Below are 25,121 nucleotides of genomic sequence, written 5' to 3'. Positions count from 1 at the left end.
TCCATTGAGCTGTTTCTCCTCACTTATGTCATCTCACCTAGTCCCAATGCCCTATTTCTCTGCACCCTCTGACCTATCATCAATGATGTCATCTAAAACATTAATTCGTGAAATCTGGAATTTTCTTCCAAAACCCTCTGCCTGGTCATTTCTTTACCCATCTCCAAAGTGTCTTCCCAAGTTCTTTCTCTTCAATCATTCTGTTGCCCACCTTCTATCCCAATTGCTGTTGGGCATCCAATTTTCCCTGTCATAGAGCACTTTGGCACATTTTGCTGAGTTACAGGGAGTAAATAAATGCAATTTACTGCAGTAATCTAGGCCCACAGACTCAAAAAAATGAAATAACTCCAAGAAAAAAAACAAAGTAATGTGAAGGAAAGATGAATAAAACCAAGAAATTTAAGTTCACTTACAGATAGTTAGGATGCCAAGCCAGAATCTCAACCTTATAAGCACTAATAGACAAATGTAGACTTGTGGAAGGAACAGGAAAATAACAAGAGCTCTGCATTCATGGAAATGTGCAGTGTAAGCCTAATGTGGAGTTACTTAAGTATTGAATATGCTATGCCAAATAAATAGCTTTACCAGTAAAGTACAGGAAAACAAAAGAAAATTGTGCAAATGCTGCACCTATTTGTATCTATACAACAACAATGCAATGAACATGTATTTCCATAAGAATTATAAGAAAAGCTTAAGAAAGAAAGAGTGGAAAACACACATAAAGGTTTGGCTACAGGGATACAAAGTGATCTCAATGATCAAACTATTGAAGTTTCATACTGTTTCTGGAGGAAACAATTCCTAATTCTTCCTGGAATACATCATACCTGAAAATTTCCTCATGGAGTAGCAATAATACTTGAATCTTGTACAAAACAACCACATATAATGTCATGCTGAAAACTATCTTATGCCAATATTTAATACTGTATTTTATATGTTTTGCTTTGCTATTACTTTCCTTTTCAATCCTGAAACCGCCTTGCACCAGATGCCTTCTAAAGATAAAAAGACAGACCAGAAACCTTCCAAGCATGTGATTCATAGCAGCTTGTCTGGAGTGATTGCCCTTCTGATTTTCCCTCTCCCTGGCAACAGACACATTTGACCCTGATATGATCTTTTGACTACATATCCAGGCCATTACTAAGGGCACCTATTCCCACATTCTAAAAGCGCATGACTCCATCCTGCCTCAGCTCTGCTGTTGAAACCCTCAACCATGCCTTTATTACCTCTAGATTTGACTACTCCAATGCACTCCTGGTCAGCCTCCCACAAGCTACCCTCTGATGTATTCAAAACAATGAGGGGTCTGGATAGAGTAGATAGGGAGAAACCATTCCCATTGGTGGAAGAATCAAGAACCAGAGGCAAAGATTTAAGGTAACTGGCAAAAGAAGCAATGGCGTCATGAGGAAAAGCTTTTCCATGCAGCAAATGGTTAGGATCTGGAATGCACTGCCTGCTTTCAAAAAGGAATTGCTTCACCAGAGGGTCAATGCAGATGTGATGGGCCGAATGGCCTCCTTCATACTGTAACAATTCTCTGATTCTATAAATTTGAGGTAATCCAAAACCCTGCTGCCTGTATCCCTGCACAAAGTCCCATTCACCTATCTCCCTGTGCTCGCTGATCTACATTGACTCCTGGTTAAGCAATGCCTTGATCTTATAATTCTCAATCTTGTTTACAAATCCCTCCATGGCTTCACCCCGCCCTATCCCTGTCATATTCTCCAGTCCCACAACCTTACTTCTGTGCTCCTCTAATTTTGGCTTCTTGAGCATCTCCGATTTTAAATATTGTACCATTGGTGACCATCAGCTGCTAAAGCTCAAAGTTCTGGATTTCTCTCCCTAGGTCTCTTTGCCTCTCCAACTCACCCTCCTCCTTTAAGGTACTCCTTAAAACCCAGATCTTTGACCAAGTTTATGGTCCTCTGCCCTAACAACAGTGCAGACACGATGGACCAAATGGCCTCCTTCTATGCCATTAAAATTCTGTGATTCTTAACTTGGGTTGTTGTCAATTATTGTTTTTCAATGCTTCTGTGAAGCAACTAGGTACATTTTATTGCATTAAAGATGCTATTTAAATGCAATTTGTTACTGTTAATTTTGATCATACTCTTTGCAGAACCACGTAGCCTCGAGAGGCAACTTTGTTGGATTTGGACAGTAGGACCTCCTGTCTCCATGTTTCTCCACCAAGCAATGAGCAGAACTGGAGCTTGTAAAACAACGTGATGGACTCAAAAAAATGTATATCTCCACTGCCACTGGAATAAGGCAATTTGAACAGTTTATAGTTTCCAGCCGTAGTTAATGTCAAGAAATCCACAAGTTTGCTGCCAGCTACAGTTTTTGAAACATAAAAGCACCTTGATTGATGACCCAGTTGAGACAAAAAGCACATCATGTGTGAAATTGCAATGACCAACCTTTTAATAAATGACTACAAATGAAAACTGTTCTCACTTAACTTAAATCATGTACACAAGTCTGAACAGAGTGTATTGTTCAACTTTCTGTACGCTGAGAAAGAAATTACAGTCCTTGAGGTTGAACAAGTTGTGCAGAAGTCATGTGTTGTTAGATTTATACTGATTCTAATTAGGGCATGCTTGACTATGATACTGGGTTAAATGAAACAGAAAATGTTCCATTCCCACCACCAACTGGAATCACCTTCTAGACAGTGTTTGATGAATTCCCTCAGTAGGGCCTTTAATTGCTCTCATTGGCAACCTGCCTCTGGTAGGTGGGTAGTGGTGCCCCCACACCCCCAAAACAGCTTTCATGAAAATACACCAGTGGTGGGAACATGCTGGCAGGCTGGCATGCCGGCCGGTAGTGTGAAATTGCCAGCACATCCTCCTTTGTTCCTACCTCCTCATCCAAATGAAAATTCAACCGATCAGATGCTATCTGGAATTTTCTATGTGGCAGGTGGGCCTCCGGCTGAGGCTGAACTCAACTGATGAGTGGAGGCAGCCCCCTAGGAAGGTAGACCTGTGGCCAGCGATGCCACATTTAATTTTCCCATTCACCCCCCCCACCAGCAGCCACGATTGCCAGATGGCTAAATCTGTGGCCACAAGCCATCTTGTGGAGGAGCTCCACCTCCACAACGAAGGCCTTACGGCTGTGGCCACTTTTTATTTTAAAACTTTTAATAGTCTTCGGCGCTGCCTCCATTTCGAGGCACCCTCCAGCTCTTCTAACCATATTGGCAGAGCCTCCTCTCCCAATGGGGCTGCCGGTCGCACAAAGCTTTGGGCACTCTGATTGGTTCTCCCATCTATGAAGCCCATCCACCTCCTTCAAAATCTCCCTAGGGGTCCTGCCACCCGTTCTGACCCCATTTCATCCCAACAGCACGATCAGGACACGGGAATGAAAATTCATCCCAATGAGTGAGGAAAGAATTGTGCTCAGCTTTTATGCATCCCACAAACACCCAATGTCAAGCCTCAGTTCAGAAAAAATATCAGTGGGAGTGGGAGTGGGAGAGATGACGATGAAATGATTCCTGAGGATGAGAGAACACTTTCGGAGGAAATACATAAACTGATTCAAACAGTAAGGTTCATTGTTGCTCAGGTGAGTTGTGAATATCAAATTCTGATGGAATTGAAGTTTTTCCCTAGGCAACTATGAGATAATCTTAAAGAGTGATGGCATGGGCAACTTTCTTACATTTCAAGTAGTATATATTAAACAATTGTTACCTAGCAACAATTAAAAAGTAGCAATCTTATCAATCAAACTAACATCACAAACCATACAGCAAGGTTAAATTTATGTTGCCTTGATGTCACTCCAAGGGATTTTTTTCAAAAGGATAACATACAAAGAGTGGAATCATCCCAGATTTGCACTAAATGGGACATTTACCTGCTGACTGCAATGGCGGTTTTTCATGCTGTATCGCCTAAACCCGCCGCATTAATTATGCATCCCCAGGAAACACGCCGTTTCCGTGGCGGGCAGGCTCTCATTCGCCTGCCATGCCATCACCTTGCCACTTCATCATACCAAACACCATATTTAAAGTCCAGCCACACGCACACCTCTCAGTGTTCCCAGCCACAACTGCCGCATGGATGACATGGCCCCTAAAGGCACAAAGACTGGGGGTGGATTGGCCCACATTAGGCCCCTCAATCACTTTGAGGAGTGTGCCATCGCGCCGACTGGTGAAGATGTGAACCCTGCCTGCGCCGACGATGAGGTTGGTGGTGAACACCCGCCTGAGGATCCTGCCCCACATCATCCCACTCTCAACGCAATTGTGAGTGCTCTTTCCTGCTTTTGGCTCTGCTGCCATGCATTAATTATCGCTACTTTGATTCACAGGGAGCTCTGCCAAGCGACTGACACCCTCAACCAGCCAGCCCCTCAGCTCTATCCACCTCCTCACCTCCAGCCAAGAGGACACCTCCTCCATTGAAGAACTGGAAATAAGCAGCCTGGAAGACCCATCACAGTGCTTACCCACACCCTCCACCAGCGCAGAGACACACACCTCAGTTGGACCTAGGTCTAGAGCAGGCTCAGGTTCACAATCTGGTGGTCACCGCATGGACATGCGTCTGCAGCAGGAGGAGGCAGGTTCAGTTGATCTCCTCAGCACTCAGAGGAATGCTGAGGAAGAGACATCTGTGAGGTCTGAATCAGATAATGAACCTCTGGGTTAGGCCTTCCAACTTATTGTGGATAGTCAGCAGAAGGTGGGGGAACATCACAAAGAGCTGTTCAAAGCCCTCAACTGAGTAGCTCCATCGCGGGAGCCATGGATGAGTTCCTGCAGTGGCACCGCGAGAGGGAAACAGGGCACCCCACAGGTACTCCTTCCCTTCAACGAGTCAGGCCGGGGCCTTCGGGCATCCAAAGGGAGGAGAAGCGGCAGCTGAACACCCCAGGTCATCCGCTCAGGAATCTCAGCTGCTGTCCACTCCCTCCAAGTACCTTTTGCCTGTGAGCCCCTCAACATCGTCTTCTGTCACTGCAGAGGGAACGACCGTGATGCTGGAGGAGGAAGTGTGTGTGTGGCAGGGCCTTTTAGAGCCTCGTGCAAGCACTCTCCCACGCATGTGGATCCTTCCCATATCACACTCATCTCAATGTCCTGAGCATTTTCAATGCTGCCTGCTGGGATGTGCTTTCAGTTGTCCATGTGAGCTGACTTGCATCTCCACCCACCCAATGATCACACTCCCATGCAGCACCTGATCTCGCCCACTGCGACTCTCATTTCACTTGCGATTTGGACATTATGGTGCTAATTCAATTTTACTTTTGCTCCCGTCATTTACCCGCCCCCTAGCCACCCATTTCCTTTCCCCATTACTGTTGACCCCCTGTGGCATCATCTTTCGCCTCCCCTCCATGACCTACCAGCTACAACCCTTTTCCTTTGGCGATGTCCTGGTGAACGTGTATGTTCCCTTCCTTCCCGGAAATCACACCCTCCATTCTCGACCTCCTCTTTGCCATCCCCCGGGGTCCATGTTTGCCTCCGAGTCCCCAACAACCACCCTCGCCGTCCCTTCTACCGCTACCATTGAACCCTCACCCTCCTGCCATCCTGTTTCACTTTGCCCTTGGTCATTCTCACCATTCACTAAAACCATGCCCACTCTTCAGCAGGCAGTCATGGACCCATCAGACACTCCATTGCACATTCACCTGGGCATCCCCCCTCTATACTCCTTCCCCCTTCCAGACCCCCTCTCCCCTCTGGACCCCTTAGCCCCAGAATCCCTTCCCCCCCCCGGAACCCATTCCACCCCTTCCCCCCTCCGAACCCTGGACCCTGGCCCCCCACCAGACCCCTTCACCCAAGAACACCTTCACCTTCTCCAGACCCTCCCCCCCCCAAGCCCCTCCCCCACTCCGGACCCCACCCCCCCAGGACCAGTTCCTCCTCAGAACCGCTGTCCCTCCCTTTAGTCCTCCTACACCACACGCCCCCCCCCAGACTCCCTCCGTTTAGCCCCTCCCCTTCCTGACTCCCTCAGACACCCTTACTTCCACCATCCTTAGTCCTTCCCCCCTCCTGACTCCTTCCAGCCTTACCTCTCCCTCCAGCCTTACTCCTTCCCCTTTCCTGACTCCCTCAGACACCCTTACTTCCACCATCCTTAGTCCTTCCCCCCTCCTGACTCCTTCCAGCCTTACCTCTCCCTCCAGCCTTACTCCTTCCCCTTTCCTGACTCCCTCAGACAGCCTTACTTCTTCCTCCAGCTTTACTCCTCCCCCCCCTCCTGGCTTCTTCCTCCACTCTTACTCCCTCCCTTTTCTGCACCCCTTCCTCCCCCGGGACTACTTCACCTCTCCGCACTCCTTTCCTGCTCTGAACAATTTTCCTTACACGTTCCTCTGCCATTTTCTCCTCCGATACCCCCTCCTCCCCTGTACGCCCTCCTCCCTCCCAATCTCACCCCCCGATGCTTTTATTACCCCCTCAACCTCATCCCTCCCCGACACCTCTTACTTTCCCAGACAATCATAGGCTTTCCTCTCCCACCCCCTCGACCATCATCCGTAAGTGCTCTCTCTCCTGCTTTTGACTCTGCTGATATGCACTAATTATGTCTACTTAAGTTCACAGGGAGCCCTACCAAGCGACAGACACCTTCAGCCAGCCAGTCCCTCAGCTACATCCATGTCCTCACCTCCAGCCAAGAGGACACATCCTCCATTGGAAATAAGCAGCCTGGAAGACCTGTCACAGTCTTACCCACATCCTGCACCAGCACATGGGGCCTAGATCTAGAGCAGGCTCGGGTTCACTGCACGGACACATGACTGCGGCAGGAAGAGGCAAGTTCGCCAAGCTCCCAAGCGTCCAGAGGACTACTGGGGAATAGGCATCTGTGAAGTCCAAGTCAGGTGACGAACCTTTGGATTAGGTCTTCCAACTCATGGTGTAGTCAGCAGAATGCAGGGGAACATCACGTAAAGCCGTTGGAAGCCATCAACAGAGTGGCATGCGAGTTGAAGGAGTGTGTCCACCTAATCTCTGATGAAGTGATACTCACATGTGCACATATTGGGGAGGATGGCGGATGCCATGGAGACCCTGGTCCAGCAAAACGGAGAGAGGCATGCAGACCTGCACTCCATCACAGGGGCCATGGGTGAACTCCTGCAGTGGCAACGCAAGAGGGAAACGGGGCACCCCGACGACCCTCCAGATGCTCACACCCCTCAAGGAATCAGGCCAGGGTCCCTAGACACCTGAAGGGAAGAGGGGCAGCAGCTGGACACCCCTGGGCCATCTATTCAGTAATCTCAGAGGCTGTCCTCTCCCTCCGAGTCCCCTTTGCCTGTGAGCCCCTGAACCTTGTCCTCTGTCACCTCAGAGGGTGCAGCTGGCCAACTAGTGATTCTGGAGGGAAAAGTGTGTGCGTGGCAGGGCCTTTCAGAGCCTCGTGCAGTCACACTCCCACGTATGCGGATCCTTCCCATATCACAATAATCTCACTGCCCTGAGCATTTTCAATGCTGCCTGCTGGGGTTCGTTTTCAGTTGTCCATCTGAACTGACCTGCATCTTTGCCCTCCAATGATCACACTCTCACGCAGCACCTGATCTCACCCACCACAACTCTTGTTTCATTTAGACAGCTTGGTCTTGATTCGGATTTTTGTGCATCTTTTCCCCTCCCCCAGTCACCCATTTCCTTACCCCCATCACTGTTGACCCCCCGGCATCACCTTCCACCTCCTGTCCATGACCTACCAGCCACAGCCCTTTTCCTTCAGGGATGGCCAGGTGAATGTACATATTCCCTTCCAACCCAAATATCCCACACCCCTCCACATTCACTTGCCCAACCTCCTCCTTCCCACCTCAGAGGTCGTGTCTGCCTCAGAGTCCCCACCAACCACCCTCGCCGTCCTTTCTACCACTACTGCCGAATCCTCACCCTCCCACCTCACTCTGCCAAGGTCATTCTCACCATTCCCTCATTCCACGCCCACCCTCAGTTCACTCCCCAGGAAGCAGTCATGGACTCATCAGAGCCCTCCCTTGCACACTCACCTGGGCATCCCCCCACTCTGGACCCCTTCCCCCCTTGGAACCCTTACCCACCTTGGAACTCCTTTATTACCACCACCCCCCCCCCCCACAGTCTCCCCCACTTCTTGGTCTTCCCCCGACCATGGGTCCCACCCATGCTTAGTCCTTCCCCCTTCCTGACTCTTTGAGACACCCTTACTTCTTTCGTCACCGTTAGTCCTCTCCTTGCCCTGACTCCTTCCTCCAGCCTTACTCCATCCCCTTTCCTGATTCCTTCACACACTCTTGCTTCTTCCTCCAACCTTAGTCCTTCCCCCTTCCTGATTCTTTCCTCCATCCTTACTTCATCTTCCAGCCTTACTCCCTCCCCTCACCACAGTCCTTTGTCCCCTCCAGTTGCCTCCCTTCTCCACACTCCTTTCGCCTCCTGACTTCCTCCTTTCTCTGCACTACTTCTCCCCTCAGAGCTGTTTCAACACCTTACACCCCCCTTTACACATACCTCCGCAGTTGCAGCCTTCTCCCCTGTTAGCCCCTCCTCTCCCCGTAATCTCTCCCCCTCCCAACCTCCCCCCGGACATCTTCATTCCCCCCTCCCAACCATACTCCATCTTGACACCTTCATTCCCTCCCTCTCAACATCACTCCATCCTGACATCTCTTCCTCTCCCAGTCGATCCTAGACCTTCATCTCCTGCCCCCAATACATCTGCCCCTCCCAAACACAGCTGGACCTTCCTCTCCAACCCCTCGACCATCATCTTTAGTGAGCAGACCCTCAATGGTGACTTTCCACCTTCCGTGAGCTGCTTCGCAGCAGAGTCATGTCCATGAGAATCCACCCAGCATGCCATGGACGTTCCTCCAGTGTGCCTTACTGTCGGGCTCCAGCATCTTCTGCTCTTTGGATGTCCACAATTTGAGCAAGGCCCTGGCGGGAAGTCCCGACTTCTGCATGTCACAGTTGTCAAGATGTGTTCTGCACCAACGTGTTTTGCCACCAACGTGGACGGACAATCCAACGGAGCGGATGAGTCTGGCAGGCTGGCCTTATAATGATATGCTGATGTGTTACAACAAGGTTCCCAACGTCCGATGGCGGGGAACACTGACCACCATCGATGGGCTGAGTGGACGATCGCAAATTGGTTTCATGACATCGTGAAACCGATTTTTGGCCTTCTCACCATATTGTCCACTCATGCCGCCGAACATGCCCAATGCCAGAGGGCATGGAAAATTCTGCCCAAAGTTAGTTTTATGATTTTGAGTCACGTTCTCTCCTGAAAATAGTAACTGAAACTGAGATTCTGTTCTACAGGAGGCTGCAGTCTCCTGTATCTTGCAACGGAGGCTATACTTCATGTGTGAACTAATAATGAACATCAGTAAGTTATTTGTGCCGTGTTGGTATCACAGTAAAGCTTGATTTTATGTTCATACAATGATCAAACATGCACCCTTTCCATCTAAGATAGCACTAAGCAATGGGAATAATGTCCGTTTTTTTTCCTAACCTGAATAGCAGTGAAGCCAATGAAAATTTCCTTACATTTATCCCTGTTGAGGTCAGCTAATTCAGCACAGGAGAGGGATCAACCTTATTCTGCATGCCTCAGAATATGAGCTGTGTTTATTTATGAATTGTCAGGAGGACTTTAGATGACTTATTTTTCATAGCTCCAGTTGGTAGCATTTATGATTACCATTAATTTTACATGATTAAAGAGTGTTATTATCGGCAATGAATGAAAATAATTTGCAGTTAAATTCCCTGTAAACCATACATATAAAATATAAATGAGCAACTTTAACATTGATTTCTGTTTCTTGATATTTTCAGTTAAAAGATAAGCATTTATATCATCAGACAAAATGGGCCTGATTTTCCTTCCAGGGTTGGAGATGAAACATTGGGGCCATTGCTGGGGTGGGACGCAAGCAGTCACAGCCACCAATTTTCATGGAAATGGGCTGAGAATTGGTTTCAGGGTGGGTCTGGCGGTCCATTAGCAACCACAAGGTAGGGAATGAAGGCTGAACTGTGCAAGTGCGGGCCTGATTTCAGCACATCATGGGAGCCATGACTGGGAATTGAAGCAGCTGTGATGAAAGATGAAAGGCAGAGGACTGGAATCCAAAGCAAGGCTGCTTCGTACTCCGTCAACATGGACCTAGAAGTCCTTCCTGAGGCAGTGAGGGAGAGAAGGAAGTTTACCCTCCCAACCAAGGATTGAGATACTCAGAACATTTGTAGCTGAAGTACGGTCGGCAGGAATTAGGTTCAGAGCTGGAAAGGTTCAATGACCTTAATCGCTCGAGCAAGGCGAGTCCAACACAAGGCCTTCATGACAGGCCTCTAGGTATTCAATCTCCAGTTGACAAACCAGTTGAGGAGTCTAAGAGCAGATGTTGCTCCGGAACATGGAAGGAATCTATGCCCAGTGTACCTACTGACACCTCGGCAAGATTCAGAACCATAGAGATGTTGAGCACTTTCCAGAACTGATATATGTGGCTTCCTATGTCAATGAGATACTAGTACTGACCACAGAGGTCATCATTGCTTTATCTCTTTTTCCCTTGCTGGAGAAAAGGGCTCATAATGCCCAAGAAAGGGCACCACCAAGAGGAGGGATGCCCCATCTGCTCATCAGAATGGCCAATGAAGAGAGAGCCATGGAGATTGCCAGGTGCACCCTCCCCACCCCAGGAACAAGTCAAAGAAGGTAAAATGGGCATTCTGCTGGAGAAGAGAAGGGGTGGTGTGCACTTCTACGCATCCCACAGCATGCTAAAAACTTGGCTGCATACAGAAGTCTCAGCACTGCAGAGTCTTCAGCTGTCAAAGGCTAGTTCTCAAGATCTCTTCTTATGTCTCCTGCAGGTTCTGAAGTGCAGGGGGAGGATAGATACCTGTGACAGCACTGGGCAAAGAGATGGAAGCAGAGACATCTGAACAAGCATCATCACATCTTACAAACACACCCTCCGCCGGCGCAGACACACTCACAGCAGTGGATCCTAGTGTGCAACCAGCTAGGTGGAACTGGGTAATAAGTACATAATGCATGAGCAGGAGTTGGTGAGAGATGCTGTGGCAGCTGCGGGCAGTCCTCTTGAAGATGGAGGACACAGCCATGCTAGCTGAGCGCAAATGCGGGGCCTCGGGTGTCACTGGATTTAAGGCTCTACTTAGAAAAACAGGACAGATGTGTTCCCACTTGTCACAGTTCCCTGAGGCAGTGCGGTCATGGTTTAAGAATGGAGGAGTCCACTCAGCTTATGTGCATGATCCTGGTTCAGGGCTTTGAACACATGAGTTCCTCCATTGAGAGACTGGCCTACCTCATGGAGACCCATATGCGACAGCACTCTGAGTGGATCCAGGATCTGCACACTGACATGTACAGAATATATGCCACATTATGTAGCCTTGACAAGTCAGTGCTGCTAATGGCGCAGAGATTTTTGGAGGGGATGCCAGTTTGGGCCCAGGTGGTGTTCCCCTCAAGCCACCCAGAGTGCCATCTATGGGCTGAGACAGTCAACAAGGAGGGTACCACCACTCATGGGGCAACATCATCATCATTGGCCTCCTTGGTCCCTCTGACTGAGGGACCATCTATTCAGCACAGTCCAGTGACAGAGACTGCCCCTGCATTGCTGCTGGTGCAACAGCCTCTGCAAGTGCCCCTACTAGCAATTCCATGACATGGACAATTGCCACATACATCTCAGCTGCAAACAGAGACTAGCGAGCAAGCTGCCTCCACTTCATCTGAGGCCACAAGGGAGCATTATGTAGAAGTGGCCGATAGTGTGGCACCACTTCATCAGAATGCAGGCGGATGCATGAGTCATGTGTCACTGTGTTGAGAGCTTCCAACAGCTCTGTGTGATGTTCCCCTGCCTTCTGCTGACTCTCCACAATGAATTGGAAGGTCAAATCCAGAGGTTTGTCATCTGACTCGGACCTCACAGGTGCCTCTTCCCCAGCAGTACTCTGAATGCCGGGGAGCTCTGCTAAACCTTCCTCCTCCTGTATGGACACGGGTCCATGAAGTGACCACTAGATTGTGAACCTGTGCCTGCTCTAGGTCTAGGTCCAACCAAGGCGTGTGTCCCTGCACTGGTGGAGGGTGTGGGTAAGCTCTGTGCATGGCGGCAGGGTCAAAAGCAGGAGAGAGAGCACTCACATTTGTGTTGAGAGAGGGACGATGTATTGCAGGATATTCATGTGGGTGCTCTCTGCTGACCTCACCGTTGCCACAGGCACGGTCCACCATGCTCACCCGTCAGCATGATGGCATGTTCCTCAAAGCGAGTGTCAGGCCTAATGTGGGCCACTTGACTCCCAGTCTGGGACCTCTCCCTCTTGCTGTGAGTCAGCTTCTCCTGTATGAAAACAGATGGAGAGAGTGGGAGCAGGGCGCATGGTACTGCATGGAATGTTTGCCTAGTGAGCTGAGCCATAGACAAGGTGAGGATGCAAGCGCCAGAGGGTATGAGCTTGATGGAGATGTGAGGGTGTGTGTGAGAGTTAGTGGTGTTGTCCTTTGAGGTGTGAGATCCCTGTGGATGTGTGATGGGTTTGTGAGTGTGTGACTTGAGAGTGATGAGAAGAGTGACTTACCCTGGCAGAACAGATGAGACCATTCACCCTCCTGCGGCACTGGGTGGCTGCCCTCTTTTGCAAGGCACTGGCGCTGACCACCACTGCCAAGGCCTCCCATGCTGGATTGGTGACTTTGTTTGCTGGCCTTCACCCAGAGCAGGGGTACAGGACATCACGGCGGGCTTCCACAACATCCAAATGGAGCTTGAGGGATGTGTTACTGAATCGGGGGTCTGCAGTCTTCTTGCCTTTCAGGGCCATGTCTTCTGTGCAGCAGTGCTGGGTTAGAAGCACTGAGAGATGTGCGCGCGGCTGCACTTTAGATATGGTGCCCGGCGTGAGAAAGCGGTGAGTTGCACGGTGGGCAAATGAGAGCCCACCCGCTATTGAAATGGTGTGTTTACCGGGAATGCATGATTAATGAGGTGGGACTGGGACAATACGATGTATAAAGATGCCATTGCAGCCAACAGGTAAAACGTTCTTTTTCCTTAGTGCAAATCTGGGACAATTCCGCCCATAGTGTCAGGCAGTGTATAAATCAGGAAATTAAAGGTGCATGTAACAAGGGTTATACAATAATCATGAGGGCCTTAACTTTCAATTAGACTGGACAAACCAAATTTGTGGTAATAGCGTTGAGTATGAGATCATTGAAGATTTGTGGACTTTTTCTAGATCACTATGTCGAGGAACAAACTAGGGAACAGACTATTTTAAACCTGGTATTGTGCAATGAGAAAGGTTTAATTAATAATTTAGTAGTAAAGGAATTTCTAGGGAATAGTGATTATAATGTGATGGAATTTATATTGAGTTTGAGAGTAATTTAGTTAAGTCCAAAAATAGAGTCTTAAATCTGAGCTTCGTAGGTAGGAGGGGTGAGTTCTCTTAGGTAGATTAGGAAATTAGATTAAAAGGTATGATGGTAGTTAAGCAATGGAAGACATTTAAAGAATTAATTAATGATTTGCAACAAATGTATATTCCCTTTTCAAGCTTTTCGAGCATCTCCATCACTCCATAAAAACATGGCTAATCTTCTACCTCAACCTCACTTTCCCACACTATCCCCATATCCCTTAGTATCAAAAATCTATCTTAAGCATCCACATCCCTCTGGGTATAGAATTCCAAAGATCCCCAAGCCTTTGAACGGAGAAATTTCTTCGCACCTTATTCCTTAACAGATGATCCCTTATTGGCATAATTAAAAAGATCTGAGCCATGCAAATGACAATGAATATTCATATGGAATTTGCCAATAAATAAAACAGGTATTTTGTCTTATATGTTTCAAGTGTGAAAACTACTCACTACTACTTGGCTGATCTGCAAAAGTCACCTTCCGTCCATCCCAGCCCTTTTCAACTGGCTGTAATGTTGAAACATAAATATAAATAGTTGTTTGGTATTACAGAACTTGAGTATTGCTGACAAAAGAGACATGTCTAAGCTTTTTGCCTTGCACTCATCAGGACACTTGCAAGAATACCAATATAAGGGGAAAACAACAATTTATACTGTATGTGAAGGGAGTGCTGATTGGTTGAAGGGCAAGGTATCTCAAAAATTTGAGCAACAGGTGAAGCTAGCTGTTTCACGCTGCTACTATGCAGTAGCAACACGAGTGTTATTCACCACTAATAGGATGCTGCCGTCAAGCCAAAAATATGTTTTGCCTATCACACAAACGAGTAATGTGGTATATGAATTTTCAGTGCCAATTTGATGCTAGGAATGTAGGCCGTATGTCCCAAAGAATGGCAGATCATATCAAACAGCATGTCCCAGCTGCTGTTTGCAACAGGTAGGGTACAGACCATACCCAACCTCAAAACACAGTGTCCAACATTAGATGTGATTCCGCGATTGGACAACATTTGCCAAATAATCCTCAATGTGCTAAGAATTACACTGACAACAAATTTAAGATTGTCAGTCAGGCTCGCAAAGTGGCGCATTTGCTTGTACCGGAAGCTACATATATTAATACACAGGGCTCTATTCTTTGCAGACAGAAAGAACATGTACATACATTGTGCTTGTTTCAGCTAAACAAAATAAGTGACAGCCATTTGCTGACTCATTCCTCAGGGCAATGCCTTTGACCAATCAGGGTCCAGCTGCCTGGTTTAAATTTCAACCAATGCTTGGCAGTTAACTGTCTGTCAACATTGGTGGTGCATTCTCAATGGCAATGCCACTTGCCAACCAATCAGCACTCTCTACAGATACAGTATAAATTGTTGTTTTCCCCTTAAATTGGTATTCTTGCGTGTGCTCTGATGAGTGCAGGACGAAAGGCTTAGGCATGTGTTTTTTTCAGCAGAAGTATAAATACAAAGTACCAGTTTTATGATTAAATTTTGGTCAAATCTATAAGCAAAACCTAAACATGTAATAACATTTAATAATCAATTTGTTTTATTTCTTTATTCTTTAACAGTTAAACAAAAAAGTGAACTTAAAATTCAAGTTTACCTTCTCCTGTGGATTTTGAGTAGGGATTGATGCTTTGTAGCCAAGCTGTAGCAACATGGCTTCTGCAGCATTCCGCTTTGCAACTTTCTTGTTGGGGCCTGTTCCTGTCGCCATCTCAGTCCCTACCTTGACCTAAAGAACAAAACAGCAATTACACATGTAATTATTTGAAAGCTTCAGACCCACAACTGAATGATCTATTTAGTTGCCGTTATAATCACAAAGCTAAGAATAACATTCTGTCAGAATTTACGAATAGATTCCCACTGAGGAATCCAAATGTTTTATTTTCTATATATCTAATTAGGTAATCAGATACATTTTCATAACAATATGTGAGCAGAAAGAATATCCATTCAGGGTTTTCTTCAAAGTCCATTGAAACCTTTTTGTGAAGAAAGTGCAGTTATAGGTGGTTCACAAAGAACCCAGGCTGTAACGAGAAGAAAATTTTATACAGAAGAACAAAAGTAATTTCAAACTGAAATACTTAATTCAAAGGAGATTAAAAGCTTTAGTTTATTTTCCTTTTCAATCCTTGCTGTGATGCTGCATGCTGCCCGGGTTTTTAAGGTTAGATTCTGTTGGACAGAAAAAATCCTATTGAACACTGAACTGCTTGCATCACAGAGGGAGCTTTATTCTACACTTCATTGTACTGTACAAGAAAAATCTTATCAACAAGATTTCCTTTCTTTACAAAGGATTACATAGGATATATAGAACAGAAACCAGCCATTCAGCACAACCAGTCCATGCTGGTGTTTATGCTCCACTCGAGCCTCATTCCATTTTTCTTCATCTAAGTCTATCATTGTAACACTCTATCCCCATATCGCTCATATGCTTATCCAGCTTCCCCTTAAAAGCATCTATATAATTCACCTCTACCACTCCCTGTGGTTATGAGTTCCACGATCTTATCACTCTTTGGTTAAAGAAGTTTCTTCTGAATTCCCTATTGGATTTCTTGTTGATTACCTTATATTGATGGCCTTTAATTATGCTCTTCTCCACAGGAGAAAACATCCTCTCTATTTCCATTCTTTCAAAACCTTTCATAATTTTAAAGATCTCGATTGAGTCACTCCTCAGTTGTCTTTTAAGAAAAAATAGACCCAGGGGAATTTTTGTTCCTGAGTCAGAGTGCATAGTTGGGAAAATTCTCAGCTTTGCAAACCTAACTCAGGAGAAAATGCCTGAACAGTCGGATTTTTGTACGGGGTCTATGGGTGTTAACTGGAGTTGGTCCCACTGCTCTCGGAAAGAGTTTGGAGGCAATCACAGGGGCTGCCGGGGGCGGAAGCGAGCTGTGTGAAAGGACCATCTTGGTGAGGATGGACTTTGTCCCAGTTTTAAAAATAAATATCAGTCCTCCAGCACTCACCCCTCACACCCCCTCACCCTCCCCATGCTCCATCCATGCCAACCCATGCCCTCTCCCCTCCCCCCCATCGCCACTCATATCCTTCATGCTAACCCATGCCCCTCTACCTTTATAGCCCCTTTAGTGTCTAACTTAGTGCCAAGTCATGCCGACTCATGTCCCCCACCCACCACTCTTTGCCCTTACACCCTTCATGCAAACTCATGCAATATCCACCGTGAACAGATCTCAGGACACCTGCTGAGATGAGATTAAAAACAAAATTCTACAGGCAGAATTTTCAGTTCAGCGGGCGTTTGTGGTTGGCGGGCCCGGGACCGGCTGCAAAATGGGTTGCCACCTGCGATCGGCCCCCGACTGCGATTTCTCACTGGTGGGCCAATTAAAGCCCGCCCAGAGTGAAAAGTGGCTCCCACTGGTTGGGAAGGGGTTGGGGTCCTGTTGGCCACCGGGTCCAATGGCAACCCAGTAGCCGGTTTTAAAATGGCGCAGGCAGCCAGGGAAGAACGTCTCTTCCATCTCTCGTTACCTAATGTGACGGAGCCGAATGCAGCTGGAGACGCCAGGTAGGAGGGCAGGTCGGGTGGGAACTCAGCCCCCCGCTTTCTGATGAGTGCCTCGCAGTCTTCGTGGAGGAGGTGGCTGCCAGGAAGGATGCCCTTGTCCCCAGATATGGGAGGAGGAGTCCCCTGCACATCACAAAGAGGGCATGGGAGGAAGTTGCTGCGCAGGTCAGCATCCATGATGTGGTGCAGCGCACATGGGTACAGTGCCGGAAGAGGCTCAATGACATGCTGCGCTCAGGAAGGGTGAGTACCATGTTGGCATGGGTCAGCGTGCAGAAGTGTTAAGGTGTGGCAGTGCCCCCTGTGGACCTCAGGGATGCTAGATTCTGAGTGCTAACTGTCGATGACGCCGGAGGTGGCCAAGGTGGCCCTGGCTGCTTGGACTGAGTGCCTTGCGGCACAAGGGCCGCAACTCGGATGTGCCCTGTGAGGTGTTCCTCAGCTGGGGTTGGCCAGGCTGCAATGGTGCTGCAGGTAGAGAGTGATCTATTCAATGCTCCTCTGTCCTTTCAAGAGAAGATGAGCCATAACCAATCAGAGGGGTCACATACAAGGATAATGGAAGGCTGTCTGATACCTGGAATGGTCCACATGGCCTGAATCCTCCTTGGAGACACAAATAAGCCCTGAAATGAAGCTTGGAAATGCCAACAATGAAGCCCCAAACAGAGATGAAGTTGCCAAGTACAAATAAGCAACCGGCAGCAAATTATCTCCAAAACTCCTCATTACTCACAGCAGCAATGCTGCAGACCCTTTTTATCCTGCCCTTGATGAGTTTTAGCAAATTGTCAGCTGCTTTGCCCATGTGACAAGCATGAAATTGCACGGACTACCTAAAATCTAGCTTAATTGACTTTGTAATGGCCTTAACTGGCCTCGTAATTGATGGTGGGCACAGCTCCAATTCCCGCATGCCCGACGTCATCACGCAATATTTTACGCTCGAGCGGGTCGGGTGTGTACCCGATTGCTCAGCAAAAAATTCTGCCCTGTCTATTGCAGACTTAATTTTTTAAAAAGTCTCTCCTTCATATAAACCCATTCACTCGATTTACATTCCTTCAGCTACATAATCCATTATAAAAACATATCATTCAAGTGCTTAATCCCTTATAAAAAAACAAGTATTTGTATTCATAGCCCCACATCAAAGACTTTATGACCACTTGGATCTGTCATGCAAACTGTGAACTGGCAGGCACTCTACCATGATAATGGTTGGTCATAAATTCAGTCATGCAGCACAAATTCTATAATGATAACTCTCAGGCTTATGTCAATGGACAAAGTGAAATAGCAAGCCCGATTTTTTTTAAAAATTGCAGCAAGTTTTTTTTTTAAATTAAAGGGAAGACGATTTAAATGCCTTGACAGCTTGACTGTTTCCATGACAACTCCCTTGACAGTTCCAATGAGTTTATCCAATTTTTATACACATTAATGTATACCCTTAACAATCTCAAAGGATGCCTCACCTCTCTCAAAGGTGTCGCTGGATCTATCCAAAAGGGTATCCTACCTCTCCAAAGACCTCCAGCAGCTTTAAACCTTCTCCTGAAAGGTCTAAAGCCTACAAGTAGTGCTTTGGACATCCTAGTTATGAAAATTGGATCTGTTTGAAGGCAGTTGTACTTTTACATGTGCAAATGCTTTGGTGAACCATGGAAATGCAAACTACAACAACCCCCCACCCATCAAAAATGGTGGGTGCCGGGCTTGGGGGAGGACTTCAGGAATCGGGCCTCTGATGCCAATTTGACTAAGCTGGAGACCCTCTCTATCTTAACAATAATTCAGGGCCCAGCGTGTTCATCCTTTACTGATATGTATACCCACACATTTCTAGGATCATCCCATAAATCTTCTCTGCTTCATCTCCAGTGCCTCTATATCCTTTTGTATGATATGATGACCAGAACTGTACGTAGAACTCTAACTGTGGTCTAACCACCGTTTTGATACAGGTTATGCATAGCTTCCCTAATTTTCAATTCTATCCCTCTCGAAATAAAGCCTAGTAGTCTGAGCACTGTTTTGTTATTTGATACAATGCATCATCCACACACTGCAGTCAACCTAGGTTAATTCATGTCCTGGGGATGCAGCATGGTGTATACCATTCCAGTGATTGATGTTGATAATTCATTAAAGCCAGGCATTGTCGATTCACATAATAGTACTACTCTGATGTAGAATAAAGCCCCGCATGTATATGGGATCAGTGGTACACTTTGGCCAATAGCACAATAACAGAATAAAAATACTCTATTTCTCATAAAGCCTAATGGGAATAGTGAGTTAGATATGGTAACTTTAATATTCCCATGAGCCTATGCAACACACCTACTCATGTGCCTACCTACTTTCTGAATACCCGCCCATTTTCTGTTCTTGGCTATCCAACAAGTATGTCGGATAGTCAAGAACAGAAAATATGCAAGCATTCTGTTCCATTGCAACTCCACTCATTTTGTACTGCATCTGAGTGGGCGGCAGGGTTGGAAATGCTTTGGAGTTTTATTATAATATTAATTTGGGCATGAAATGTCCCAAACAATTATCTAATGTTCAAGGATGCAGGACGTCATTTCTCCAGGGCAGCCATTTAAAATGAACATGAAATGTTCTTAGGAATCGACTACAGCAATAGTTGATTCTGGGACAGAAGTACAGTAAATTGAAACAGTGCCAGCAAAGGAAAAAAGACTGCAGCCCCCCACTTCAATGACAGGTCCCTCGAGCGACTGCAGGTTGTCATGGAGGCCCAATGGGATGTGCTCTACTCCAGCTCTGGCCGCAGGATGGGCAGCAAAGTCAGCAACCTGGCTTGGGAGGTGGTGGCAGCAGTAGTCAGTGCAAATGCCCTGCAGAGGAGGACAGCCATCCAGTGCTGCAAAAGGATGAATGATCTCCTCTGTTCTGCCAGGGTAAGTCACTCTTTTCAGCACTCCCAATTCACGCACTCACAAACCTATCACACATCCACAGGGACTCATTCACTGCCAGTGCAAGTGACATCACCATTCACTTTTTCACCGTCACTGTCCTCATCCCATCCATGGGACCACTCACCATCCACACAGGCCAGGCATACTTAATCATCTGGCCCGGCAGGCATCCTGATACACTCTCCCCACCTCTATCCATGCAAGAAAAACTGGCTCACAACAGGAGGGAAAGCTGGCAGACAGGTGGAGGGACGCTGGAGATCAAAGTTCTGACAGAATTCAAAAACAGAGCCATCCAGCTGGCCGGCAATGACTAAGACTGGTCCTGTGCTGATGGTGAGGTCGGCGCTGTCCTGCCAAGTGAGGATCCAGCAGTGCAACATCCATCAGATAACCATGCTGTGAGTGATGTGTCCTCTTTCACAGGCCACTACCATGCATAATTAACTCCCCTTACTTTCGCAGGCACATCTGCCAAACAGCCAACAGAGTCCATGACCCAGGGCCTCCAATCAAGTCCTGAAGAAACCTCTGAAGAGGAAACTGAAGGCACCCTCCCTGAAGAACCATCACAGCGCTCACCCACACCCTCCACCAGCACAGTGACACATACATCGGAGAGACCTAGCTTTAGAGTAGCCTCAGCATCACAATCTGCTGAGCACATTGCACTTTCTGATCCACAGCAGGCGGAGGCAGGGACTTCCCAGGTCCCCGGCACTTGGAAGACTTCTGGAGGCCAGAGCTTTGCTGAGTCCGAGTCAGATGATGAGCCTCTGGACTCGGTCATGTCACAGTTGCTGGAGCTGCAAAGGCAAGCTAGGGAACATCAGGAAGGGATGTCTGCTGCACTCCTTAGGTTGCAAGGCACGATGGAGGAGTCCGTCCATCTTCATGCTGAGGCGATAGCGCCGGCATTGGAATGCACTGAGGTCAACACTGGCAGAATGGTGGCCACCACGGAGGCCTTGGTCCAGGAGGTCACTTCCGCGCTACTGCGCGGGCTTAACTCCATCGCTGAGCCATAGTTGGCCTCCAACAGCATGTATGCAAGAGGGGTGCTATCTCACTCCAGCTACCCCTTCCACTCACAGAGTCAGCCAGGGGCCCTCAGGCACCAATAAGGAGGATCAGGAGGTGTACTCTCCGGGGCCATCCACCCTAGTGACTCTGGGAGTGACCGGCCCATCCAATTCCCCTCTTCCTGTTATCTCTGCAGCTCCAGCTTCACAGGCCGAGGAGGGTGCCACTGCCACGCAGCAAGACCCCAAAAACAGTCTGGAGCCCACCAAGCCTCGGCCTGCCAGAGGACGCATGCCAAAGTCATCACAGGCAGGGTATCACAGTCAGCAGGCTGCCTCCATCTCCGCTGTGGATATCCGGGGAACACCAAGACGTAGCGGCAGGGTTAGGAAAGCTAGGTAAAAGTAGTTGCACAGCCTGGCCATGGGTGTTGATCACTTGTACATATTGTTCATTATTGTCAATAAACTCCTAAGAATGTCTCTCTGCCTCTGGCTCCTTGTTCTGATGAGCAGTGTTCTTGTCACTCGGATGTGAAATCTTTCTGCACAAGATAAAGAGCAGGTGTCTCAGTCCAAGGCCTCTTCCCTATGCTCCATGCAGCTTTCAGACCACAGTTACGGTCCAGCCTCACACTCCCTGGAAACATTACTGATGCCTGCACCTTGGTGGTGCTGGTCTTTGCTGCCAGAATGCAGTGGGCAGGTGCGACAGAGTTCTTTCATTCTCTCTGTGTGCTCTCAGCACCTTTAAGGTGAGGCTGGCCCCCATCACACCAGCATCAGTGACCAGTGATGCTGTGCACCAACTCCTGAAGGGTTAAGGTGCTGAAGGTGGACACAGCATCAGATGCATCTAAAATTTCATGGCTGTGTCTCTGAGATGGCCCTGATCATGGAGCGCAAGTGAGCTGCCCTCGGCCAGACAGGAGTCAGACATTCTCCGAGGCTATGTGAAGATCTATGGAGTGTCCTCACTGCATGTTGTCATCATCCTCCTGTGATCAAGTGACTATTAGAGCCTCCACTTCATCTCCATGATAGTAACATTCTCACAGAGCGTATTGGTGCTGCCAAAAGCCAGACTGGAGTCAAACATTCACAACTGCAATGTGAGGATCTATGGGGACACCTCAATGCGTTTCATCATCATCCTTCATAAATCTAGCAGGTATGAGAGTCTCCTAAGCGTGCCTGCCTTGTCTAGCCATTGTGAAAGCCTCATCCCCGTCATCGTCACCACCGAGGACCCCCTCATCCTGATCCCCGTCACCCTTCTCCTCATTGGAGGTGACGTGCAATTCCTCCACCTCCTCCTCAGCCAGCTCCTCACTCCCTTGCAGCGCCAGGCTGTAAAGGATGCAGCAGACGACAATGATGCGTGACACCCCCTGCGGACTGTATTGCAGAGCTCCACCAGACCGGTCCAGGCACCAGAACCGCATCTTCGAAATCCCGACGGTCTGCTCCACCAAGTTGTGAGCTGCTGCATGAGCCTCATTATAGCGTCGCTCTGCTGCAGTGCACGTATGTCATCAGCCACGGCCTCTGCGGGCAACCCTTGTCCCCAAGGTGCCAACCCTGCAGCCTCTGTGGACTCTGGAAGATTGCAAGGATCTGCAAGCGGTTCAGGATGTAGGTGTCATGCACACTCCCTGTAAACCATGCGCACGTCTGCAGGATGCATTTCTGGTGGTCGCATACCAGCTGCACGTTCAGTGAGTGGAAGCCCTTGCGGTTGATGAAGTTCACCGAGTACAGCGACAAAGACCTGAGCGCCACATGAGTGCAGTCAATCATACCCTGCACCTTTGGGAATCCCGAGATCAGGATGAATCCAATGGCCCTTGTATCCTGGCTGTCCCAGTCCCAGGCGAAATGCACAAAGTTGTGTGCCATGGAGAAGATGGCATCTGTGGCCTCATGGATGCATTTGTGGGTGGCAGGTTGTGAAATTCCACAGAGGTCACCTGTGGAACCCTGAAAGGAGCCACTGGCTTAGGAATTGAGCGCTGCAGTCACTTTCACAGCCACTGGCAGTGGATGCCCTCCACGTCTCCTCGATGCCAAGTCCTGCAGTGAATGGCAGATGTGAGCCACCAGATCCCTAGACATGCGCAATCTTTAGTAATACTAGTTCTCAGTCATCTGCAGGAATGGCAGGCGGCGTCTATAGACCCTGGGTGTCGCTAGGTGCCCACCAGCCATGGCTCACTGTCACTCCTGGGCAGCGTGTGTGGGAGCCCCTGCTGCCCCTTCTTCATGAGGCTGCTGCTCCTGCCTTTGCACGGCCAGGAGCCTCAGTCACTCTCTCTTCCGTCTCCTACAGTCTCTGAAGGCCATCAGGCATACAGTTAGGTCACCAGGATCCATGATCTTGACGTGGTCCTCCTACAGCATGAAAGAGAAAGAAAGCCACAGATTGATGCGGTTATCATGACTGTACTTAGCACCTTTCCTGACCCTCTGTGACCGCCCCTTAACGCGTCTGAGAAAGTGCTGGTCAACCTTCGGATGGCCAGAGATGAGTGCGCTGCATGGCTGCCCTGTCAACCTGCGACATGGTGGGGTACTGGTCCAAACCGGGATGCTGACATTGCAAGGGGCTGTGAGCACCTCCAGCAGTGACTGCTACATGGCCAGTGTTGCTGAGGAGATTGCACAGTGTGTGCAGTCCAATTGCTCTGCGGTCCAATAAAGTGGTGGAGGACTCGAAGTCTGTGCTGTGGGGTGGGGGGGCTAAGGTATGGAGCGCTTGGTGGTCCTTTGGTGTCTTCGCATTGTTTGCATAGGTAAGCAGGCTAAGAGCCTGACCCCAATTATATCACTGTGGCTGCGCCTGATCTGTCTCAGTTGCAGAGGCATGGTCAGTTTATACAGGTGTCCCTAATGTGCGGCCACTTTCCTTGCTTAGCCTGCCCCCACCCCCCACCACCCCACCTCGATTGCCTGTGTGCAGGATGCAGCGCCAGGGCAGCACTTAACCCAGCCCCGCCTCCACTGACAACAGTCACCTCCAAGGCTGGCTAGCACTTGCCCCTGGACACCCCCCACCTCCAGGGGTGCTATCGGGGCCAGGAATCAGTTGCCACACCCCCCCATCCCCAGCGCCCCTGAGACCTGTAAACAACAGGCGAGCTGTGGAGAATGCTGCCGCTCACTCACCTCAGTTTTCCCCCAAAGCAAAGGCCGCCAAGCGCACATCATCTGCGTGCCAATGTGAAATACATTGGCGTGCGTTCCCGCTGACAAGGACGGATGATATGGTGGGGTTCCAAGAGCCTGGCAGGATGGCCTTTAATTATATGCTGACGTATTTCAATTAGCTCCTTGTTGACCGATGGCCATTGGCGGGCTAAGTGGACGATCGTGCCCTGCCTTCACACCGTCGTGAAGCAGGTCACGCCATATTTTCCACGCACACCACCAATCACGCATGCCACCAGTGGGCTCAGAAAATTCCGCCCATAGAATGGTACCCTCATGCAGTTTAATGACTATAGCTGGGCTCACCACAAAAAATCAGTAATTGTTGACCAGAGTGTCTAGTTGAGCACCTGTGAATAGCCCAATTTTGAATAACTGAAAATGACTTTAAAAAGCTGCACAAAATTATTTTCTAATTATATTGGGGTACTGTAAAATTTAAAAATAAGTAAAAGCTTTTAACAGGTCCCTATAGTGCCCTTGCACTTAATTTTAAAAACCTCCTTGAAGGTCTGCAAATGGGCATAATTAGTAGAAACTTACCATGGGGATTAATTCAATCTAGGAGCACAACCAGTTTTGTTGCAAGTGAGGGGGGTGAGTTATGTTCCACCATGATGTTTTTATACTAGCACAAAATATCATCAGAATTTGATTTGTGCTGGGCGTATTTGCTTCCCCTTGTCCCGACTCAGCCACCTCCCATTCCCCAGTCCCGCACTCTCCCCTGTCCACCAGTCCGGCTCTCCCTCCACCACTCCCCATCCCAGCATCACCTTAGTCTCCCACCCCTTGCCCTGCTCACCATCTCGCCCCGCCCCCAGCCCTGCTCACGCCACAGGC

General features: G+C 48.4%; 1 protein-coding gene across 3 annotated transcripts in view; it reads right to left on the bottom strand.

The window, feature by feature from the left end:
* Positions 1-25,121, bottom strand: part of stau2 (staufen double-stranded RNA binding protein 2) — a 536,959-nt gene that overhangs the window by 195,141 nt on the left and 316,697 nt on the right. For all 3 annotated transcript variants that reach the window (XM_041189442.1, XM_041189443.1, XM_041189444.1), the window contains exons 10-11: positions 15,146-15,277; positions 13,979-14,036 (exon numbers count right to left, since the gene is read on the bottom strand). In XM_041189442.1, the coding sequence (XP_041045376.1) occupies positions 13,979-14,036; positions 15,146-15,277 (190 nt within the window). The remainder of the gene's footprint in view (positions 1-13,978; positions 14,037-15,145; positions 15,278-25,121) is intronic.

Source organism: Carcharodon carcharias, chromosome 6, assembly GCF_017639515.1.
Source record: "Carcharodon carcharias isolate sCarCar2 chromosome 6, sCarCar2.pri, whole genome shotgun sequence".
In the NCBI taxonomy this organism is placed as follows: Eukaryota; Metazoa; Chordata; class Chondrichthyes; order Lamniformes; family Lamnidae; genus Carcharodon; species Carcharodon carcharias.
This window is presented reverse-complemented; position numbering and strand designations above follow the sequence as displayed.